The 21,159-nt window shown below is 35.8% G+C and overlaps 1 protein-coding gene across 1 annotated transcript; it reads right to left on the reverse strand.

Moving 5' to 3' along the window:
- Window positions 1-568: 568 nt before the first annotated feature.
- On the reverse strand, window positions 569-19,588 carry LOC116126809. Its single transcript, XM_031412484.1, has 3 exons — window positions 19,412-19,588; window positions 1,263-1,330; window positions 569-1,133 (listed from the first exon to the last, which is right to left on the reverse strand). The coding sequence occupies exons 1-3, from the start codon at window positions 19,586-19,588 to the stop codon at window positions 569-571; spliced, it is 810 nt and encodes a 269-aa protein (XP_031268344.1).
- Window positions 19,589-21,159: the final 1,571 nt, after the last annotated feature.

The raw sequence follows: 21,159 nt of genomic DNA on the forward strand, positions 1-21,159 counted from the left end.
TTTGTATATATACCTTTATTCTTTGCTATATTATAACTTTCCATTCATAAAATAAAAATAAAAATAATCTATAAAGCAACCAACCACTAAAAATAAATATTTTTAAATCCATTAATTCATCAAACAAGAGCATTTCAAAGTAAATATATTTTTCATCTTCAATATTCATCCAACAAATGATTTGGGATGAAGTAGGCGACAAATGATTTGGAATAAAGTCAGGCGATAAATGATTTTTGCCTTCATTTTCATCACAAAAAAATTTCATTGATATAAACTATTCGTTAATAATAAAATTTCCCATTATTGTGAAGGTTCAATGAGAAAATATTTTATAACTAATACATTATGTCTCTATCACCAAAACCCCCATAAATATATATAAAAACATGTTTTCTAAAGAAAAAAAACAGTCCTTACATATATGAAATAATGAATAATAAGATAACTCGTACACAAAATGTGCCTAACATAATTTAATGTTTCTATTAACCTTTAAAATAAGTTACAAAATGTCACATTTCACATGCGATTGAAAAAGAAACCCTCAATCTTCCTCTTCTTGACATTACAGAGATGGCAAGGATTTGGCATTTCCAAATCTCTTTTTCTTTGTCTTGCCCTTTTTCTCTGCATCTATAACTTCTACTTTACGAAGTTTACCATTCTCATCATCAGCATCAAGTTCATAGACCACTTTTACACAATCAATTTCTGAACAAGAAGACTTATTTTGAGTACAATTTGTCACAGCCTTGCTTGTTTCACCTCCTACTTCACCTCTCTTCTTGCCCCGAAACGGTCCGAACCCTGAGTAGTAGTAAAATTCAGTAAATCGACTAAATGTCGAGGCAGTATTAGCGGTCTTGATCGCTCGAGGACGACCGCGGCGGACTGCTTTAGTCGCTGTTTTTCTCGTCGCTAATTCTGATTTTCCGATGACAAAACCATTTGTGGATGCATTAGGTTTTGCATTGTAGGATTGTTCAAGCTCATTCCCACCACCATTGCTTTGATCTCTTTTGCTATAGATTTCTTCTTCTTCGTCAATATTGACTATTGATTGATTTTTCTCATTATTTTCTTCCTCATTTGGCGCAATCTTCTCTTGTATCTCCGTCAATGAAGTGGCACTGTATATATATATTTAATAATATTGATAACATTTTCATAATCTTAAGGACATAATGGAAATTGTCACTTAATTATCACCCATTTATTTCGATTCTTAAGAAAAATTTAAAAATAAATTAGACGTTTACCTTCCTTTAACATCATCGGTTTCATCGACGAACCTTTTATCGTCTGTAAGAGTATCTTCTTCTTCCGACTATTCATAGAAGGAAAAGATAAAAAAAGATACAAACACAAAACTCATATCATTAAAAAAAAAAAAAAGGGACAAAGATTAGTCTAATAATCAAATCAATTATTCGGAAGTGAATCAATACAAAACAAAAAAAGTGAGTAACAATTTAGGGTTTTGAGTGAAACCCTAATATGAAAACGTCGCCGTTGCTTAAAAACCCTAGAAGGTAATAATTAAAGAAAGAAAAGTTGATTAATTAATAAAGAGATAGAAATGATTAATTAATAAAGAGATAGAAATGGGACTAACCTGATGATTAAGAGAGAATGATGTATCGGAGATGACATCCCATGGCGATTGGTTGAGTTGGCAGACGTATGTTTGCAACATTTTTGATGGCAATATTGAAGAAAGTTTTATATTCTTTCGAATTCTCATTTTTCAAATTGAAAGATTATATTTTTTCAAATTGAAAGATTATATTATGTAATGAAACTATAAAAATTAAAAAAAAAAAATGGATATATAGTTGTTTAAATATTATGATTTTCTAAGAATTTAATGGAAAAAATATCAAAGTGAAGGCAAGGCTCATAGTGAAACACAGGGTTATTAAATTAGGGGATTTTAATGGGGGTTAATTAATTAATAAAAATTTGTGTAGAGATATTATGGAAAGGACACAGAGACAACTCAAACAATAGCTGTCAAAGGCCAAAAAAGAAGAGCCCTACGTGTCAGTTTGAGGTTGATTTTTCAAGATGTAAAAATAATAATAGAGATAATATTAGCCAGACATGCATACGTTATCAATTAACTAAAAGTGGCAAATGAACAAAAACTAATATAATCCAAACACTCAGATTATTATATTTATTTTTATTTAAATGGTTTAGACAATTATAGTAAACTCTGATAAGTATGGAAACTAATGTAATCTAAAGCTATAATAAATGTTTTCTTTTGTCGAGTCGAGATAAATAAGTATAAGATTATTGATGTATCTTATAAGTTATTTTTCATTAGTTTCTCGGTAATAAAACTATAAAAACATGGTCTTTTAATTGCTTATAATGTGCTAATTAATTAAGAATTAGAGAATTACATACTAGGACTAATTAAAAGAATTAATGCCCAAATGCAAAGGTTGCTTATAGTGAAAAATTAGGAAATAAAAGACACCAAATTCTACTAGATTTGAGGCAATAACAAAAATTCTTTTGAGATGTTTGAAATAACAAAAGTTTCTCTATTAGTAATGAGTCATTAAAACTTATACCATAATGAATTAACAAATATTTGCCGAATTATCCTCTTACTGTTTATGTTGTTTTAAAACTTACAACTTCATAATATGAGATCTTTGTTATATCATAAACTAGAAATGGGCTTTGTTATTTAATCAAAATTTAGGGGTTTTCTCATTAACTCAACAAATTAAGGAGAATACATGTACCTAATGATTCATAAATATTTGAAATTTAAGGCCTTTCACACATTACAACTTATTTCTATTAACCGAAAATATTTCCCAAGTTTAAGAAATATAAATTGACATGAAACCAAATAATCCATCGAATTTTATATATCTTATCAACTTTTAGACTTTGATCCGTTCTTCCCTTAGAACAATTGGATCTGCATAAAATATCTTGATTTCAATTTGATATCATTCGAATATTAATAAAATTAACCAAGTTGACAAAGACAAAGTTACCTACTTTTGACAATTGCTTTTGAGATTGGTAAAATTTGATAGAATTAGGGTTTGGACTTCGGAAGTTGCAAGTTTGGATCTATAAAGGATTTCAAACTCTCTCAATTTTTTCCCTTCTTTTTTTAATTTATATAAAATTTATATAATATTAATAACCCTAAATAATGTAACAAAAAGTGTTGTATAAAATAATCTTTAATTTTACATAAGAAAAAAAACTTAATTTTGGCTAAAGGGTGTAGGTGTCATTTGGAATGAAATTTTACCACTTAAATGAGAAACTCCGAATCACATTTCGACCCTAGTTTGGAAACCATCAATTTCACCCATTTTTCAAATTCAGCTATTCATGCTACGTTTACAACAACATTTTACATCATTCTCTTCCATGTGGCAGATGCCAGCTCATCTGCCACATCAGCAAAATATCACGTTACTTCCTTCAAATTAAAAAGGAAAAAAAAAAAAAAAAAAAAAGAACTGCTAAAAATCCAAAATTTCAAACTTAATTTGCCTAAATGAAACCTAAATCAATTTCAAATCTCCAGAAACGCACAAAATTTCTCCCCAAATCCTCTCAATTTTGAAAACCCAGGCACCTTAATCTCTAGTCACAGCCCCTTCCCACAGCACTAGCAGCCATCCCAAATTGGTTTGCCTTTGATTTCGACGTTAAACAGCCATTCGTTAGAAGATTATGATGCACCACCACGACGTTTGCAAGTCGGCGTCCCCACAGCGTCCAGCGGCTATCCCAAACTGGTTTGCCTCTGATTGCCACCAGTTCTTGATTTTTTTTTTCACACTTGTAAGCCTTTAAGTGTGTGAGTGAGTTTGAATTTTGTGAAAAGAGAAGAGATGTGGTTGTTTGGTAGAAAAGGGCCATCTGGGTTCTCATCTTCTTCAACATTTGAGGAAGTTACAGAAGGAATTGATGGGGTTGGTCTCATTGCCATTGTTACAAGTCTTTTTTTTTTTTTTTTAATCCAATAGTTCTTATACAATAAGATCTGTTTTTTTTTTTTTTTTTTTTTCATTATGTTGATTACTTGAATGAGTTCTTTTTTTTTGTTGATTTGCCAAATAATATCTTTAGTCTGGTAAGTGTAGTGCGTCTCTTCCTTCGCAGTTGATGCCTTGATGATTTCATTATAATGCTCGTAAGCAAACTAGAACTTAATTGAAAGAACTATTGTAGTCAATCAAGAGGAGCTGAGGGAAATAATCGTGATTGTGATAATGTGACAGAAATTTAATTTTCTGAGGTTTACAGTTGCTAAATCCATTTATGAAGAATAAGTTTGGAAGTATGCTCCAAAGTTGGGAAAACTATGAAATCGGGTCAGCTCAACTTATGGTTTTAAGGGTGCGTTTGGTTCAGGGAAGGTTCGATTACTGGAAAGTTAGAGTACTTTGAGGGTGCGTTTGGTTCAGGAAAGGTTGGATTACTAGAAAGTTAGATTACTTTGAGAGTGCGTTTGGTTCAGAAAATGTTAGATTATTGGAATCTTATATTACCTTGAAGATTGCTGTGAATCTTTAGGAAAATGTGTTTGGTTAATTGGAATAAATGTGTGGGTATGTTATATTAATATGTTTGGTTAGGAGCAATAAATTGGTGGGTATGTTATTTAAATTACTAAATTACCCTCTTTTTAAATATTCATAAAATATTATTTTTATTATTAATTTTTGAATAATTTCTTTTAACCCCCAATATTTCAAATTTAGCTAAAACACCCATGCTTATATAAAACTTTAATTTATGACAAAATCACCCCCATCTCTTGCCGCCGCCTACCGCCACCACAATCCACTATCGGAAGTCATCGGGAGTCGCCGTCCGTGACCACGAGGCTCCGATATGGTTGTTTTCGGCTATATTGATGGCAAAAAACAGTCATATCAGGCTAGATATGACTATTAACGGTTAGATTTGGCCTGATATGGCCATTTTTTGCCATTAATATGGTCTCTATTGAAATCTCTCAATTATTCTCTTTGTTGTCAATTTGCTCTCATTTTAATGTTTATTAGTTTTTGCAATTTTCAATTCATATTTCCAAATTCCAATTCTCCTTATTTAATTTTTTATTTCTTCTATATCAATTTTTTTTTTTTTTTTTTAACTACAATGGATAGATATTTCCATCCCATCGATTTCGATGATGAAGGAAACTACTGTTCTAGTCCCCTAAATTTACTAACACAAATGCAGTAGATTTAAATAGTCCCGCTTTCCCAGTCTCAGAATCCAATACACCTCATAATATTCCCCTGATTCCTTCCTATGCTGCTACAGCTCCCGGTGGTTCTAGAAGTCATCCTCGTAATCGTCGTTCTCATCCAACTTCATCTCAAGTAGAAGCGGGTTCATCAACTACTGCCGAAACCGACGACAGGCACACATAAGATGTTTGGGTGCATTTCGATAAGTTTTACAAGATAGAAAATGGAGTTCAAGTGAAGAAAGCAAGATGAAATATTGTGAAAATATTTATAAAGCTGATTCAAGTAATGATACTAGTACTTTAAAAAGGCATGCTAATAAACATATTACTCAACATGGAAATAGAGAAGCCAATCAAACTCAAATAACTAATATGGGTACTACTTGACGTTATAATTCTAATGTATATAGGGAACAATTAGCTTTATATATTGCTGCAACTGATCAACTTATTAATATGGCTGAAGATAAATATTTTGAAAGATTTATTAAAAATTCATTTTTTCCTGGATTTAAAAGTTATTCTAAAACTGCAACTAGAAATGATTTAATAAAATTGTTTGGGAAAATGAAATTAGAATTAAAAAATAAAATACATACTTGTCATGTTAGTGTGGCTCTAACCGTTGATATTTGGAGTGGTAGAGCTAAAAAAAATTATATTTGTATGACTAGTCATTATTTTAATAACGAATGTAAATTAAATAAATATTTATTGAGATTTAGATTAATGGATGTAGATCATAATGGTCAACAAATTTATAATAAAATTGTTGAAGTTTTAGATGATTATAATGTTATTAATAAAGTGATAAGTTTAACTTTAGATAATGCAAGTGCTAATAGTACAGCTATATATTTTTTTTAAAATTAATTATCATTTTTATGACAATTTGAAGTTTTTTCACTAACGCTGTGCATGTCACATTATTAATTTAATTGTGAAAAGTGGTATGAAAACAATTAGAGATAATATTGATAGAATCAGAGATTCTTTAGCTTGCATTAGTAATAAAAGAAATGTTGAATTTCAAGATGCTTGTATAAAATCAAATATGTCTCCTAAAACTTTTGCATTAAACATGCATGTTAGATGAAATAGTACCTATTTAATGTTTGATTCATGTTTGCTTTATGCAAATTTAATTAGTTATTTTGTAGCAAATAATAGAGGTCCCCATTATTTGGTAGAAAATGATTGGCATATAGCTAAAAAATTTCATTCTTTTCTTAAATTTTTTTTACTAATCCACTTTACAACTTTTTGGTGTGTATTATCTTACTAGTCCATTGGTAATACATACAATTATAAAAATTTCAGATTTATTTAAAAAAAAAAAACAGAAACAATGAAATTTTAGCAAGACCAATAAAGGCAATGAATTTTTTTTTTTTTTAAAATACTGGAAACTCATTCCTTTTCTTTATTGTCTAGGTGTTATATTTGATCATCTAATTAAAGTAGCAGGTTTAGAAAATGGTTTAGACGCATTAACTGAAAATTTACAAAACGAGGCATATGCCAATCAACTAGGAGAGGTAAGAGAGTGTCTTGCAGAGGTATATTTGCAATATGAAAACAAGTATGGGAACCAGTAAAGAGGCAAAATACCCGGGGAAGTTGCATCAGAAGAAACAAATGAAGACTTCAACTCCTAGAGTGCACTTAATAGGCCGAAGAGGACTTGAACCTGAAGCACAACCTCTTCTTCAGAAGCACCAACAACGAATGTATTGTCCTCTTTGCAGTTACAGAGTAATGAGCTTCACCAATATTTGGGAACCCCCGAAGTGTTACCAGTAAATCCATAACAAAGAGCCAACTTTGATGTCTTATAGTATTAGAAAACCAAAAAATGTATTTTTTCGGTATTATCAAGACTTGCCTTGGATGTTTTCGCCTGTCTCAACCGTTTCATCCGAACAAACGTTTAGTGCAAGTGGAAGAATTTTAAATGAAAAGGGGACTAAACTTTCACAAAAAATGATTGAAGTCCTCACATGTCTTCGAGATTGGGAACGGTTGTGCCATCAGGATTAATACAAGGTTGTCGACAATACTTTAATAGAATCATTTCAATTTTGTAATATAGATGATACGGATGAGGGAGGTCCTAGTCAACCCCTAAATTAGTTGTTTTGTAAATTGTAACTTGTAAATTAATTGTCAATTATTGCACTCTTTTCTCCTTACCAAGTTTTTGTCCCATTGGGTTTTTCTTGGTAAAGTTTTTAATGAGGCAATAATTATTGTAATTTCTTATTTTATTTTTTGATAAATGAATAAATCTAATTTTTTTATATTACAATTTTATTGTATTAAAATTGAATTAATATTTGAAATGTTAACAAAAAAAAAAATTAATTTAATTGAATTATTGATATTTAAAAAGTTAACTAAAAAAAAAAAAAAAAATTATGAGCTAACCTGGCCCGGCCCGCATCATAACCCGTCGGGTTAGAGTTGACGGGTCGGGCTAAACCAGTCTTTCCGACCAAGAGGTGGGTCTTACCCGGTCCGTCAATCCCTATAATCCGCTGTGGGTTAGGCCGGGCGGGTTGTTTTTGCAGCTTCAGTCATTAGTGACTCCTCTTCCTCCTGAATCAAAATCTCTTTCGTACCATCCATTCCTCAAAGAACATTGTGCGACCATATCCTTTTATCTCTTGCGGGGAGTGCCTGAGCAGAAACTTCGAGCTGACTTGGGTTCTTTTGGTATAATTGGAAATTTAGTGCTTCAACCGATGTATACTTTGTCTAGTATTCTTCGGGGCAGTTTATTAAAAGGCCATTTGAAGTTTGAATTTAATTAAAAGGCTATCAAGTTTTAAAGTGTTAACTAAATAGCCATATTATTGATTAAGGGTAATTAGTGCTTAATTAGGATTTAATGAAGTATTATGTAATCTTTTCAAAATTATACTATATTCCCAAAACCCGAAATTCTTGCAAACAAACCAAACACCTTCTTCTTCCTCCCGCCATTAACGCATCTCTACCTTGGTTGCTGTTTCTTCTTAGCTTCGTCTATATCTTCTTCTTCCTCTGCATCTTCTTCTTCTTCCTCCTTCCTCTACATCTTCTTCTTCCTCCTTCCTCTATATCTTCTTGTTCCTCCGCCATTAACACTTTCTTCTTCCTCCACCATTAACATCTTCTCAGCCAAAGATCCCCCTCCTCCTCCTCCTGACATTTCGTCTAAGTATGTGTATCTCCTTTTTACATTTTATATTTAGATTTACAAAGATTTAATAATGGATGGGGTTTGGGTTATGATTTTGATTGAGTGTTTTAGGTTGTGGGTTGTGTTTGATGTAATGCAGTTGAAGGAGTAAAATTTGTTGAAAATTGTTTTGGTAGTGTTCTGGGTATGATGGATCGATTGTAGGTGGAGATAATTGAAAATGTGTTCTGGGTATGATAGATCGCTCAAGCGATCTGGTGTATCGCTTAAGCGATTTGGTAGGTCTGGTAATGCAGCAGATAGATCGCTTAAGCGATCTAGTAAAAGTCTGGTGTATAGGAGCAGATCGCTTAAGCGATCAGTAAATGGCATAAGATCGCTTAAGCGATACAGCAGACCATAAGCGACGTGTGTAGATTCTTTTTAAAATATTTGAACCCTTAGTACAACATTTAAGAATATTTTTTTTCTTGCATACAGGTAGTTGGCTATATTACACATGGGACAAGTTATTTTGGGTGGTTGAATATTTTGGTGAGTGGGGGGGGAAGAAAGTAGCTGAAAGTGGATTGGGAAGAGCAAAGAAGTTATACCAATTCCTGTGAGCATAGAGGTTAGTTTTGATGAGTTGATTGATGAAATAATTAGAAGAGGTAATTTGAGTTGCTCGCATAGTGATATAGTTGTGAAGTATGTTTTAAGCAGAGTTCCTAAACATTATAAGGTACCTCCTGCTATATTAAATTCGGATGATGAAGTGTGAAGTTATATATGATTGATGTGGCCGATAATGGTTTGAGGCCGATTTTAAGGGTTTCTTTTGTAGAAAACCGTTGGAAGTTGGTTCAAAGGAAGAGGATACGAGGAAGTAGGCGGAGATTTGCTTGGTTTTAATTCGAACTATGAGGCCATTGATTTGTTAGTTGAAAAATCAAGAGTAGTCGGTGAATTGGGTGATGAGGAGGACACTATAGAAGAGGTTGGTGATGGGAGGCGAATGAAATATTGAGGAGGAGGACCTTGTAGAGTTCCCACAGATGTAGAGATTCCTTTAAATACAGATTATGCAGAAGGCGTAGATTGTGAGGAAGAGAACACTATGGTCGTTTATGCAGGTTCAGAGGGGGCAATTGGAGGTAGTAGTAAATCAGCTCATGTTTTTACGGATGGATCGGAGTTGCACATAGGTATTTATTTGACAAAGAGAGGAAGTGGTGAGGAAGCTAAAACTTGTTGCTGTGAGAGGTAATTTTGAGTTCATCACCAAAAAGTCAAATTCATTGGCTGTGACGTTGCATGTCATGACCGAAAGTGCAAGTGGCGGATTTATTGTAAAAGGTTGGCGGAGTCGGAAAAATTTTTTTTAGCACATATACCCCTGAGCACACTTGTGGTTTGGATATATTTCAGGTGAGCATTGACAAGCGTCCGCTGATGTTATTGGACAATTTGTCAAAAGTCGGTTCGTTGAAGGGAAATGTCCATCTCCTAAAGACATTCAGAGACTTGTGCACAAAGTTGGGATGTGCTGATTACTGGAAATGTTGGAAAGGGAGACAACATGCACAAGATTTGTGAGGGGCAGCTGGAGCAGGGTACGCAGTATTAGAAGCGTACCGTTATATGCTTGAGTTGACAAATAAGGTAGCAAGACACTTTGAAGTGGGACAGGAATATGATGTTTAAATATTTTTTTTGTTGCTTACGGTTCTGCTAAAGGGTTTTGTAAACATGAGAAAGTGTTGGCTGTTGATGGTTGCTTTCTGACGAGAAAGTATGGAGGTACATTGTTGGTGGCCACTGCACAGGACAGCGAGAATCACACATATCCTGTTGCATGGTGTGTGGTTGACTTTGAGAATGACGAGTGGGACTTGGTTTTTTCGGCAATTACGTACGATAGTGCTTGACAGTGAGAGTTATGCATATATCCGATAGGCACAACTCTATAAAGAAGGGGATTGCCACTATTTACCATCAAGCACATCACGGATTCTGTATGAGGCACCTTAGTGAGACATAAAACAAAAGTTTAAGTGTGCTAGCCTCCTTCAGACATACTACATGGCAGCAAAAGCTTATCGGGTTAAGAGTTCGAGGATCACTTCCAGCAAATCTGAATCAAGGATGATAGAGTTGCTAAGTATCTTGAGCATGATGTTGGTTTCGAGCGATAGAGTAGAGCTTACTTTCCTGGAAGAAGGTTTGAGTCATGACCACGAAATAGAGGAGTCCATAATTCGAAGTTGTTAATAGAAAGAGAGTTTCCAATAGTTGCACTTTTTGATGCAATCCAGAGGACATTGTCACAGTGGTTCCATGAGCGTCGTACGAAGTTAGATAATTTTACTACTGAAAAATTATTGTGAGAATGTTGGAACTGTCAAATGCACTATTGCCTATCCTCTTAATGCTCAAGAGTCACTGTGCGCGGCTATGGTCCGGATGCCCTAGTTAACCTTGTTAGTAAAACTTGCAGTTGTAAAGTGCTTGACATTCAACGTTTACCTTGTCCTCATGCACTAGCAGCACTGAAACACCAACGGAAGCCGGATTTTGGTTCAAGAATTTACATGGAACTTTGCTCCCCTCTTTATATGGCAGATCACTACATGCTCAGCTTATTCAGAAACAATATATCCAGTGCCTCAGAAGAGCAGTGGGTAGTGCCGCCAGAGTTGGTTGACATTATCATCCATCTGCCATTCAGAAGACAATAAAGGGGAGAAAAAGAGTTTCCATCAGCCTCTGAGGTCCCCGGAAGATGAATAAGTGCTCAATTTGCAAACAACCTGGCCACAAGAGAAGCAATTGCCATAAGTATCACATGAAATCCAGAAAATTAGGTTCGAAGAAGGATGAAATTCAGGGAGTTGCGAAGGCCAACCGTTGATGAGTTATTGTTTTCAATTATTGATGTTATAAATTTTATTGTTACCTTTAATAAATCATTCTTTATATTTCTTGTTACATGGCCTAAATATTTGTTGGTGATTTTAGTTTGGAATTAGGTTGTCAAATTGAGGAAAAAGTATGGAATTAATACGTGTTGGTAATTTTAGTTTGTCAAAATTCAGGAGAAAAGCTGGAAAAGTATATATTGCCCATGATCGCTTAAGCGACAAAGGGTTTTTTCAAATAGGATCGCTTAAGCGATATCACAGATCGCTTAAGCGATCCACGATTGCTTAATCGACCAAGACAAAAAGACAAGAATCGCTTAAGCGATATCTCGGATCGCTTAAGCGATCATGCAGCTGGAAATTTGATTCTGCCAATCACATGACGCTTAAGCGACCCTGTGTAAACGAAGTTCCTTTTAGGTACGATCGCTAATCGACGAACGAAAAATTTTAAAATTTAACAAATACACACCCACCTACCCAACTTCCAACATTCCGGCCACCACCACCGGAATCCTACCGAAAAGAGTGTTACCCATGGACGTCGGATCAGGCTGATAGGGCGTCGATATGGCCTTTTCCGACTAGATCGACCACGATGTGGTCGAAAAAGAAGATCACGGCCAGATCTAGCTGTCAACGGACGAAAAAGTCACATCTGGCCGTCTGCGATGGCCAAATATGTGGCTGTCGTTTCGTCAACGATGCCCAAGATTTGGCATCGTTGACTGTCATGTCGACCATTCTTTGAAAGTCGATGACGGCCAGATGTGGCCTTTTCCGACAAGATCCACAGTGGATCTAGCAGGAAAATGTCATATCTGTGAATACCGGCCATTTCGATCGTTTGTAGCTGTCGGTGGTGTCGAAATCTGGGAAGTTGGGTGGGTGGGGGTGTTTTTGTTACTTTTTAAAATTTTTTAGGCGGTATTAATGAAATTACTTTAGTTAATGGGTCTAAAATTTATTAAAAAAAATACTAATATTTCCTAAATAATTAAACAAGAAATATTATGGGAATAGGATTTATAATATTTATAGGAATATTCAACCAAATGCACCCTTATGTTCTGAACAAAGAAGAAATCGTAAACATTCTACACCTTATATGTTTCATACTGACATAAAGAACTATATGTTTAATATAAATATAATAACGATGGCGTGCTGTCGTAGGCACCCAGAATTAAACCTTCCGAACCTAACTACTGAACTGTAAATAGGGTAAGCAAGGGTCGATCCCACGAAGATGTCTAGCCAAATTTTCTTTGATGTGAAAAGGCTGGGGGGTTTGTGTAAAAACAGAAAACAATTTCAGCAAAAAAAAAACAATTTATTCGAATTCAATCAAAATGACGAACTTGGTCTCTGTCAACATCCACCATCGGAATCTTACAACTGATCATTGATGCAAAGAAAATCAATTCACATATTGAATATTCACCGTTGAAAATAATTTCCTATCTCTCCTTAATTGTAATTAATCAGGAAACAAGCGATCCTAATTAATCTTACCCTAAACACCCTAGACAAGCGCTCAGATTTACTTAGTGGCAGCCTTAAGAATTAGAGAGATCGATGAAGCTAACAACAAACAACACAAGCGGTTGTATTTAATTTAGTTGAATGTTCTTCGTAAGGTTACTAATTCCTGACGCAACAAATTACTAACCCTAATTGCTTCACAAGTTGGAGGGATCAAACAATTACGGATTTGATATCAAACTTAGCAGTAGATTTCAACAAATAATACACTAGTAGGCCTCCTAGTAATTAAATGCATCAATCATAAAAATATGCATAGAATAACATTCATACTCAAACATAATTTAACACTAAAACAGAAAGATCTCACAGTTTATTTGATTCCGAGGTTTCCGTTTCCTTCGACCAAGTTACAAAAGTTCTAGCCGATCATGGCCATCACTAAAACTCAAGTGAAGAAAATTTCAGAGAAGAAAAGCGAGAGAGGCGTGGTCCCCCAAAACCTAATCTGATCTCCCTTTAAAATCTAATTTAAGAATTCAAATCCCACTCAATCTCCTAAAAGAAATATTCTCCTATCCTAAAATAACATTAATCCTAATTTAATTCTAATTGGAAATAAATAAAATAGAGTCCTAATAAATAGGAAGGTGGTGTTTCCAGCTGTAATTTTCGTGCAGCATGTATGTCTTCAAAACGTGCAATAATAGACTGACTTGCATAACAAGTCAGAACGCTCCAGGACGTCGGTAATGCAGGTGCGTCAACTTCAAGCCCGATTACAACCTTGATTCAGTCAGTATCTCTAAAACTCCAAACATGAAAGTTGTAGTCTCTTTCTTAGCGTTCCATAGCATTTGAATCATCTCAATCGGGCTCGGATGAGAGAATTATTCCCAGAATACGAACCAGTGGCGAAACTGTCTGAATTCCCCTAATTAATTCCGTTTTTTCAATTAACACCTCCATTTGCTTCCTAAACCAAAATACAGTAATAATGAGTACAATTAGAAACAAATACGATAAAAGCTAAACATTAGGGGGTTAAATATGACATTTTTGCATTCCCATCAACGATCATGGTCCACGAACGAATCGAAAACCCCATATGTTTAGCATAGATGTAAACATTCTACACTTATATGTTTCATACGCACCTAAAGAACTATATGTTTAATATAAATATAATAACGGTCATGGTCCACTGAGAAGTTAACCCTATATGGTTAGCATAGACGTAAACATTCTACACCTTATATGTTTCATACTGACCTAAAAGAACTATATGTTTAATATAAATATAATAACGGTCATGGTCCACTGAACGAATCGTAAACCCCATATGTTTAGCATAGACGTAAACATTCTACACCTTATATGTTTCATACTGACCTAAAAGAACTATATGTTTAATATAAATATAATAATGGTCATGGTCCACTGAACGAATCGTAAACCCCATATGTTTAGCATAGACGTAAACATTCTACACCTTATATGTTTCATACTGACCTAAAAGAACTAAACGAATCATAAACCCCATATGTTTAGCATAGACGTAAACATTATACACCTTATATGTTTCATACTGACCTAAAAGAACTATATATTTAATATAAATATAATAACGGTCATGGTCCACTGAACGAATCGTAAACCCCATATGTTTAGCATAGACGTAAACATTCTACACCTTATATGTTTCATATTGACATAAAAGAACTATATGTGTAATATAAATATAATAACAGTCATGGTCTACTGAACGAATCGTAAACCCCATATGTTTAGCATAGACGTAAACATTCTACACCTTATATGTTTCATACTGACCTAAAAGAACTATATTTTTAATATAAATATAATAATGGTCATTGTCCACTGAACGAATCGTAAACCCCATATGTTTAGCATAGACGTAAACATTCTACACCTTATATGTTTCATACTGACCTAAAAGAACTATGTGTTTAATATAAATATAATAACGGTCATAGTCCACTGAACGAATTGTTAACCCTATATGTTTAGCATAGCGTTAATCGCTAAACCGATGCTCTGAAATACAATAAATAATATCTGAATACATAGGAACACTTAAGCAATCCTCTGTATTTACACAGTCAGTTAAGAGATTCGTCTGTATCGCTTAAGTGATTCTTTACTTTTACTCCTAGTTGCTTAAGCGATCGACAATCGCTTAAGCGATCTAGCTCGCTGTAGATGCCCAGATCGAAAATCGTTTAAGCTATCCATTTGTATCGCTTAAGCGATTTTCATAAAAGACTCTTGATCGCTTAAGCGATCTTGGCCAAGGCAAAATGAATCTGCCCAGATCTCTGTCGCTTAAGCGATTTAGGATCGTTTAAGCGATCTTTGTCAAGGCAGAATAAACATCTTCCCAAATGGGTAATCACTTAAGTGATCTGATGTATCGCTTAAGCGATGCTTTGTAATAGACTCTTGGTCGCTTAAGCGATCATATCTAGAAAAGTCTTGTAAACAAACTCAATCTGAGATCATAATAAACTCAATCTGTGCAAAATGAGCTCAACTTGAGAGCAAAATGAGCTCAATCTGAGCAAAACGAACTCAATCTGAGATCATAACGAACTCAATTTGAGCAAAACGAGCTCAACTTGAGAGCAAAACAAGCTCAATCTGAGCAAAACGAGCTCAATTTGAGCAAAACAAGCTCAATCTGAGCTAAACGAACTCAATCTGAGCTAAATGAACTCAATCTGAGATCAAAACGAGCTCAATCTGAGCTAAACGAGCTCAACTTGAGAGCAAAACGAGCTCAATCTGAGCTAAACGAGCTCAACTTTAGCTAAACGAGCTCGTCATTTGGGAAACATTTGTACATCACTCATTTCCCTCCCAAATCCGAAAAGAATTTGTATCAATCTAATTTATCACAAATCAAAATATAAGAGACATCAATGTAATCGAAACACAAAATAAAAAATAGGCATGGGATGCGGCAAATATCGAAATATATGGACAAGCTAACCATTAGCCTCAACTGTGGTGAATCAAATAATCACACCAGTGTATCACATGTTGTAGTGATACACAAAATGAAACAAAACGCTAAAAAACCATTATCCAACTTGGGTGAAGCAAATGATCACATCATATATAGTAAATTCAAACTGCTAATGAGATATCTTATATGGACAAAAAATAATATCTCCCAAATATCAGATCCAATTCTTTACAATGATTCTGTAGGCACAAGGCTTTTGGCTGCCGTAAGAAGAGCCACAACACAAGAATTTCCTATACACTGCCAAAGAGTTTAATGTCACTAACACCTTTGCACAATCCCTTTATTGCAGATGCCTCATCCTGCCAACCAGCCTTTGAGAGGTTTGAGAAGTTTTCGAATTCTGTTTGCCAATAACCTCTCTGAGATCATTGTTTTGTACCATGCCTTCCCAACATCCTTTATTGCAGATGCCTCCTCTCCTCTTGCCAACCAGCCTTTGAGAAGTTTCCTCTCATTGTTTGCCAGGAACCTACAGACACGTCAACTTTTGTAAATAAAAAAAAAACATGTAAAAAAGTTACAGAGTGGGTAGGTGAAAAGTTCACTCAGTCCGTGTCTTTCGGTAAAGCTCCATATAAGCATGACACCTGCAGCATCAGCACCACAACCCAAGTATCAACATCAACATCACATAAAGTACAAAATTCAAAGTCCAACTTTCATACCTTTTTATTGGGTTCTGCTTACTCATCTGCCCATGGAAGCAGTCAATAGCCCAGCGCTCCCGACAGTCTCTCATTGTTTCGTCATTCAACTCATCCATCGGGGTGTTGGTCATGTCGAACTCAATAAATTTTAGGGCATATGCCCTACATTCAGCACTATAATAGGAAGAAGACATTAGCATCAGAATAAACTTATAGAACAATTGTATTATGTAAGTTAGTTTTATACAAAAGTTACCTTGACTCATTTATTGGGTCGGTAGAGCACTTAATTGGCCACTTTTCGGTTAGTACTTGATCACCCAAGTGCCCAAACATCCCGCTGTCATGCAACAGCCGCGAGAACAAACTGGACAATGGCTCCAACTCGACCTCCAACTGCTTGTCTCGACAAATAGTGGGGTTGCAGTCAAGGATCTTCAGCAACCCCTCCTCTAGATGCGCAACGACTGCTATCCAGTGCATATGTTTGACGAGGATGATGCAGTACACTCTTTTAACAAAGGTCCAACCGTGGCCAAATTTGGGCCGATCCCCCTGTATATACTGCATAATTCTATCATCAAAATGAAAATCATCAGGGATGCAGTCCAACTGTACTGGGGCCAATCTTTTTCGCTTCGGTCCTTTTGCTGCACCACTAGCAACGACATTTTTAATTAAAGTGCGATATGCCGAAACAAGCGTTTGGCCAAACGCCACATCGGTGATGGCACAGTCGGGATACAACAGATCACCATTAATAGTCTGTCGTAGCCTTATCAGTGCCAATATCTCATCAATGTGTTGCATCAAATAAAAACAACAAGATAAGTATGGAAAACATAGGCAAAAATAAGGAAAATTAAGCGAAAATAACTCATCGAGTCCTCAAGCCACGTGCCCATCGTCAACAACTTCCTAAACCATTCCCGGGGATAATCCCCTGTCGTACACTTTATATAGCCATTACTTCCTGATCCATTGTAATAGGCATAGAAGAGTTTTTTTCTTTTCCTCTATTGGCCTATACAAATCGACATTTGAGTCAAATTTCCCTTGCCCGCTTCCTCCCCCTTCCTCCATTTTTACATCCCCGCTTCCTTCGCCTCTCACCTCGCCCTCCTCCATTATCATCGCCCCACTTTGATAATCCGTGAATTATACGCTTTTCACTATACCTTTTTGTCGGATTTCAGGTACTTTCTAGTGCATTTTTACCTGAATTGTTCCTTAATTCGTTAATTTTCGTACTTCAGGTTAAAATGGTCATTTTGAGCAAATAAGAACAAAATTGGATATTTTTGACTCAGAAATTAGCGGATCTCGGAAGATAGGAGAGTTCCGGAGCAGGATAAAGCACGATGAAGCTTGTTTCCAAGGAAGAGCACCGAGAATCGAAGAATCAAATGAAGAAGTAAGCGGAGTGGCAGTTCTGTAATTTCAGAACTCAGGAAGAAGCTTCGCCCCGACGAAGGAAATGTCTTCGCCGCGGCGAAGTAAGCCAGGGACGAGCTTATCTGCTTCATTCTTCGCCACGGCGATAGTCACTTATTCCAGTTTTGTTAAACGCACAGTTTCGTGCTGTGCGTGTTTTGGCTGGGTTATTTGGACGAAGTATAAAAGAAAAACTTAGTCTTTTTGCCCAGGATCTTCATTTTTATTTTAGGTTTAGCCACTTTTTCATTTTTCTAAGAACTTTGAGCGATTTGGGTTGTAAAAGGAAGAAGATTCGATTTCCAACTAGAGGATTCATCTTTTGGGGAGATTTCTAATCTTTATTCTCGTTTTCATTATGTTGAACATGTTTATTTCTGATTTTCGTTTTTGTATTGTTGATTTAGTTATGAACTAATCTCTTTTGGGTTAGGGTTTTGATGGTAGTTTGGATTTTAAATGGGTTTAGGGTTTGATTGTGTTATTTTCATATGAGTATGCTTTGGTTGTGTGTTACTCTGATTTTTAATGTTGTATGTGATGAACATGGTGAGATTGAGAAATGAATCATGTTAGGCTTCTTGGGTAATCACCATTATAGTATTGGATGCTAGAGATAGATTCAAGAATTAATGAAATCATTATAGGATTCTTGTGCTTAATGAGTTTGGAATTATTAATCTTCAATTTGTTGGGTGCGGAAGGTTAATAAGGAAGAATAGGAAGGCATAGCCCGAGAGGGTATGTCTACATGTTAGTGAGTTCGATTTACAACCATTGCGTATGAATATGAGTTTAGTGTAATTATAGGCTTAACCCATAAAAATCCAAATGAAGTCAAAACCCTACCCGTTTTACTTGAATTGATATTCCGTGTTTTCATATTGCTTTCTTAATTAAGTTTTAACCTTAGTTAAATTTCATTTTGTTGTTTTTAAATTAAAATTTGCTCCCACCAATCCAAAGAATTCGATTGCTTCAACTAGACAACATTAGGAAACTCAGTGCTTTGCTTACAATCCTCATGGGAACGATACTCTACTCATCAATATATTACTTGTGCGATTAGTATACTTGCTACATTTGCATGTTGTAGGAAACACGCATCACACTTCCTCCACCAACCTCCTCAACCTCCTCCATTTCTGGTTCTTCCTCCATTTGTTTCTTAATTTTCTTTTTCTTTACCTGTGTCACTACCATGTAAGGCGATTTCACAAACTTGCTCTTTCAGCTCTCTCTTTTCAAGCCAGTTTGCACTTCAACCGCCTTTAATTCTCCAACAACTTCCTCCTCCATTATACCAACTTCCTTCTCCACTGTACCAACTTTCTCTCCTAGCTTATCCACTTTCTCCTCCACCCTTTTCATACACTCTTCCATCTTGTCAAACCTTGCATAAACGGCTGTTGTAAAACTCTCAAACAGGCCGTTTATGAGGTCAACAACCTCATTCTCCCGACGCTGATGTGTCGACAAAGCGGTACTTGTTGTACCGGTTTGCTGAGGCATATGAACCTTTTCCTCCCTCTTCTCCTCCTCATCCTCGGGCCTTCTGCCCATTGGAGCTTCATAATCCTCCTCGACATCAACGACGTTGTCAAGCAATGGCCCTGCAACTGCCATCACATGCGTGACCCCTTTCAGGTCCGCATCAGGCAGTCTATCCGTTCATCCCTTCCATCATCCATTGCTTTGAAAGATGTGACATAATCCTCTTCCGCTTCATCCCCAATAGCGGTAAGAAAGGGACGGACGACTCCCTGCAATAAGAAACAAAATCAATCAAATTGAAGCAAAATCAAAAAGCAACTGCATATTCAAAAACTTAATCCTTTAATCTTACATTAGCCGCTTGAATCTCAATCTCTATTTGCCGTAATCTGAATGGTTACACTTCCGGACATGCCATCGCAACATCCTAGGAAATTGTTGTTGCACATCCAAACTGTTACTCCTCCCCCCCGCCTTAGTGAAGACAGGGATGACCTCGTACATCCAAGCCTACATTGTAAAAAAACAATCCATATCATAATTCAAACACATATATTATTAAAAATATAACAGAGAGTTATTAATATTTACCTGCATGGCCCATGGGAAGCCAAACAAATTATACGTGCTTGGTTTAGCCTTCCCGCCCCATTCGACATGCTTTAACGCCATGCCTGGTTTTTTCAGGCTCTTGATGGTTCGCTCAAATGATATCTGTCCCCGCGGATAAGAATTAAACAACTCCAAGTCGCTTGCAAACAACAACCAATCTTTCTCAACAGCTTTTGTTGAGTCAGCAGCCAATAAGATAGAATGTAAAAACAATAGCAAGCACACTTTTATCTTCTCTCCATCATTAAACCGAACTGTTTGTAGGCTCTCCTCCAAAACGTGTCTTGTAATAGACTTTGCCCCATGCAAAACCTTCTTACGAAACCTTATGGCTCCCGAACTCGTCCTTATTGCGTTTGCCTCCGCCTTATTTGGCACTTCCCCGCATCCTAAGCCTGTCACCAAGGCATACTCCATCATCCCAAACCGTAGTGGCTTTCCGTCCACCACAAACCACATTTCATTTTTTTTGTTGCATTTTAACTGAGTGCATCAACATGTAATGCACTCTCTGCCTCCAAAATGCCTTTTTCCAATTTGTTCCCATTCTTAAAAACTGATCGAAACAAGTGCAACCGAAATCTCTTTCACCACGCCTCATTCCAGCTAAAATGACCCTTATTTTGTCAAAACATCTCAACTCGACCTCACCATCACCCTTGCAGGGAAGTAGGGTCCCTTCTCACTTATAGGCTCCAACTCGTAGACTCTACAGTTTACGGTCCGCACAATCTGCACAATCGATATAAACAAAATGTCAGCAACAAAAATAAACCAAAACAACTAATAAACAAAATATCAGCAACAAAAAATTACCACTGTAGTCGCTTAAGCAATTTCGAATCGCTTAAGAGATCTTACTCTGCCTCGTGCAAGATCGCTTAAGCGATCTGAAATCGCTTAAGCAACCAAGAGTAAACTGAGAATCTCTTAAGCGATACAAAAATCGTTTATTATATGTGATTCTGCCTCAACAAGATCGCTTAAGCGATCATGAGTATAACAGATTAATCGCTTAAGCGATACAACTGATCGCTTAAGCGACAAAACAAACAATATTCCCAAACAACGTACCCTTTCTTCGCTGGCCT

The sequence above is a fragment of the Pistacia vera genome, unplaced genomic scaffold (genome assembly GCF_008641045.1).
Source record: "Pistacia vera cultivar Batoury unplaced genomic scaffold, PisVer_v2 Contig184, whole genome shotgun sequence".
Lineage (NCBI taxonomy): Eukaryota > Viridiplantae > Streptophyta > Magnoliopsida > Sapindales > Anacardiaceae > Pistacia > Pistacia vera.

What these genes read in the sequence shown, in the direction of transcription:
- LOC116126809 (XM_031412484.1), bottom strand. Translation starts at nt 19,588, where the DNA reads ATGGCAGTTGCAGGGCCATTGCTTGACAACGTCGTTGATGTCGAGGAG. An exon ending in ATCAGCGTCGGGAGAATGAG is followed by an intron (nt 1,331 to 19,411) that starts GTTGTTGACCTC and finishes TTCTATGAATAG; the next exon opens with TCGGAAGAAGAAGATACTCT. An exon ending in ACCGATGATGTTAAAGGAAG is followed by an intron (nt 1,134 to 1,262) that starts GTAAACGTCTAA and finishes ATATATATACAG; the next exon opens with TGCCACTTCATTGACGGAGA.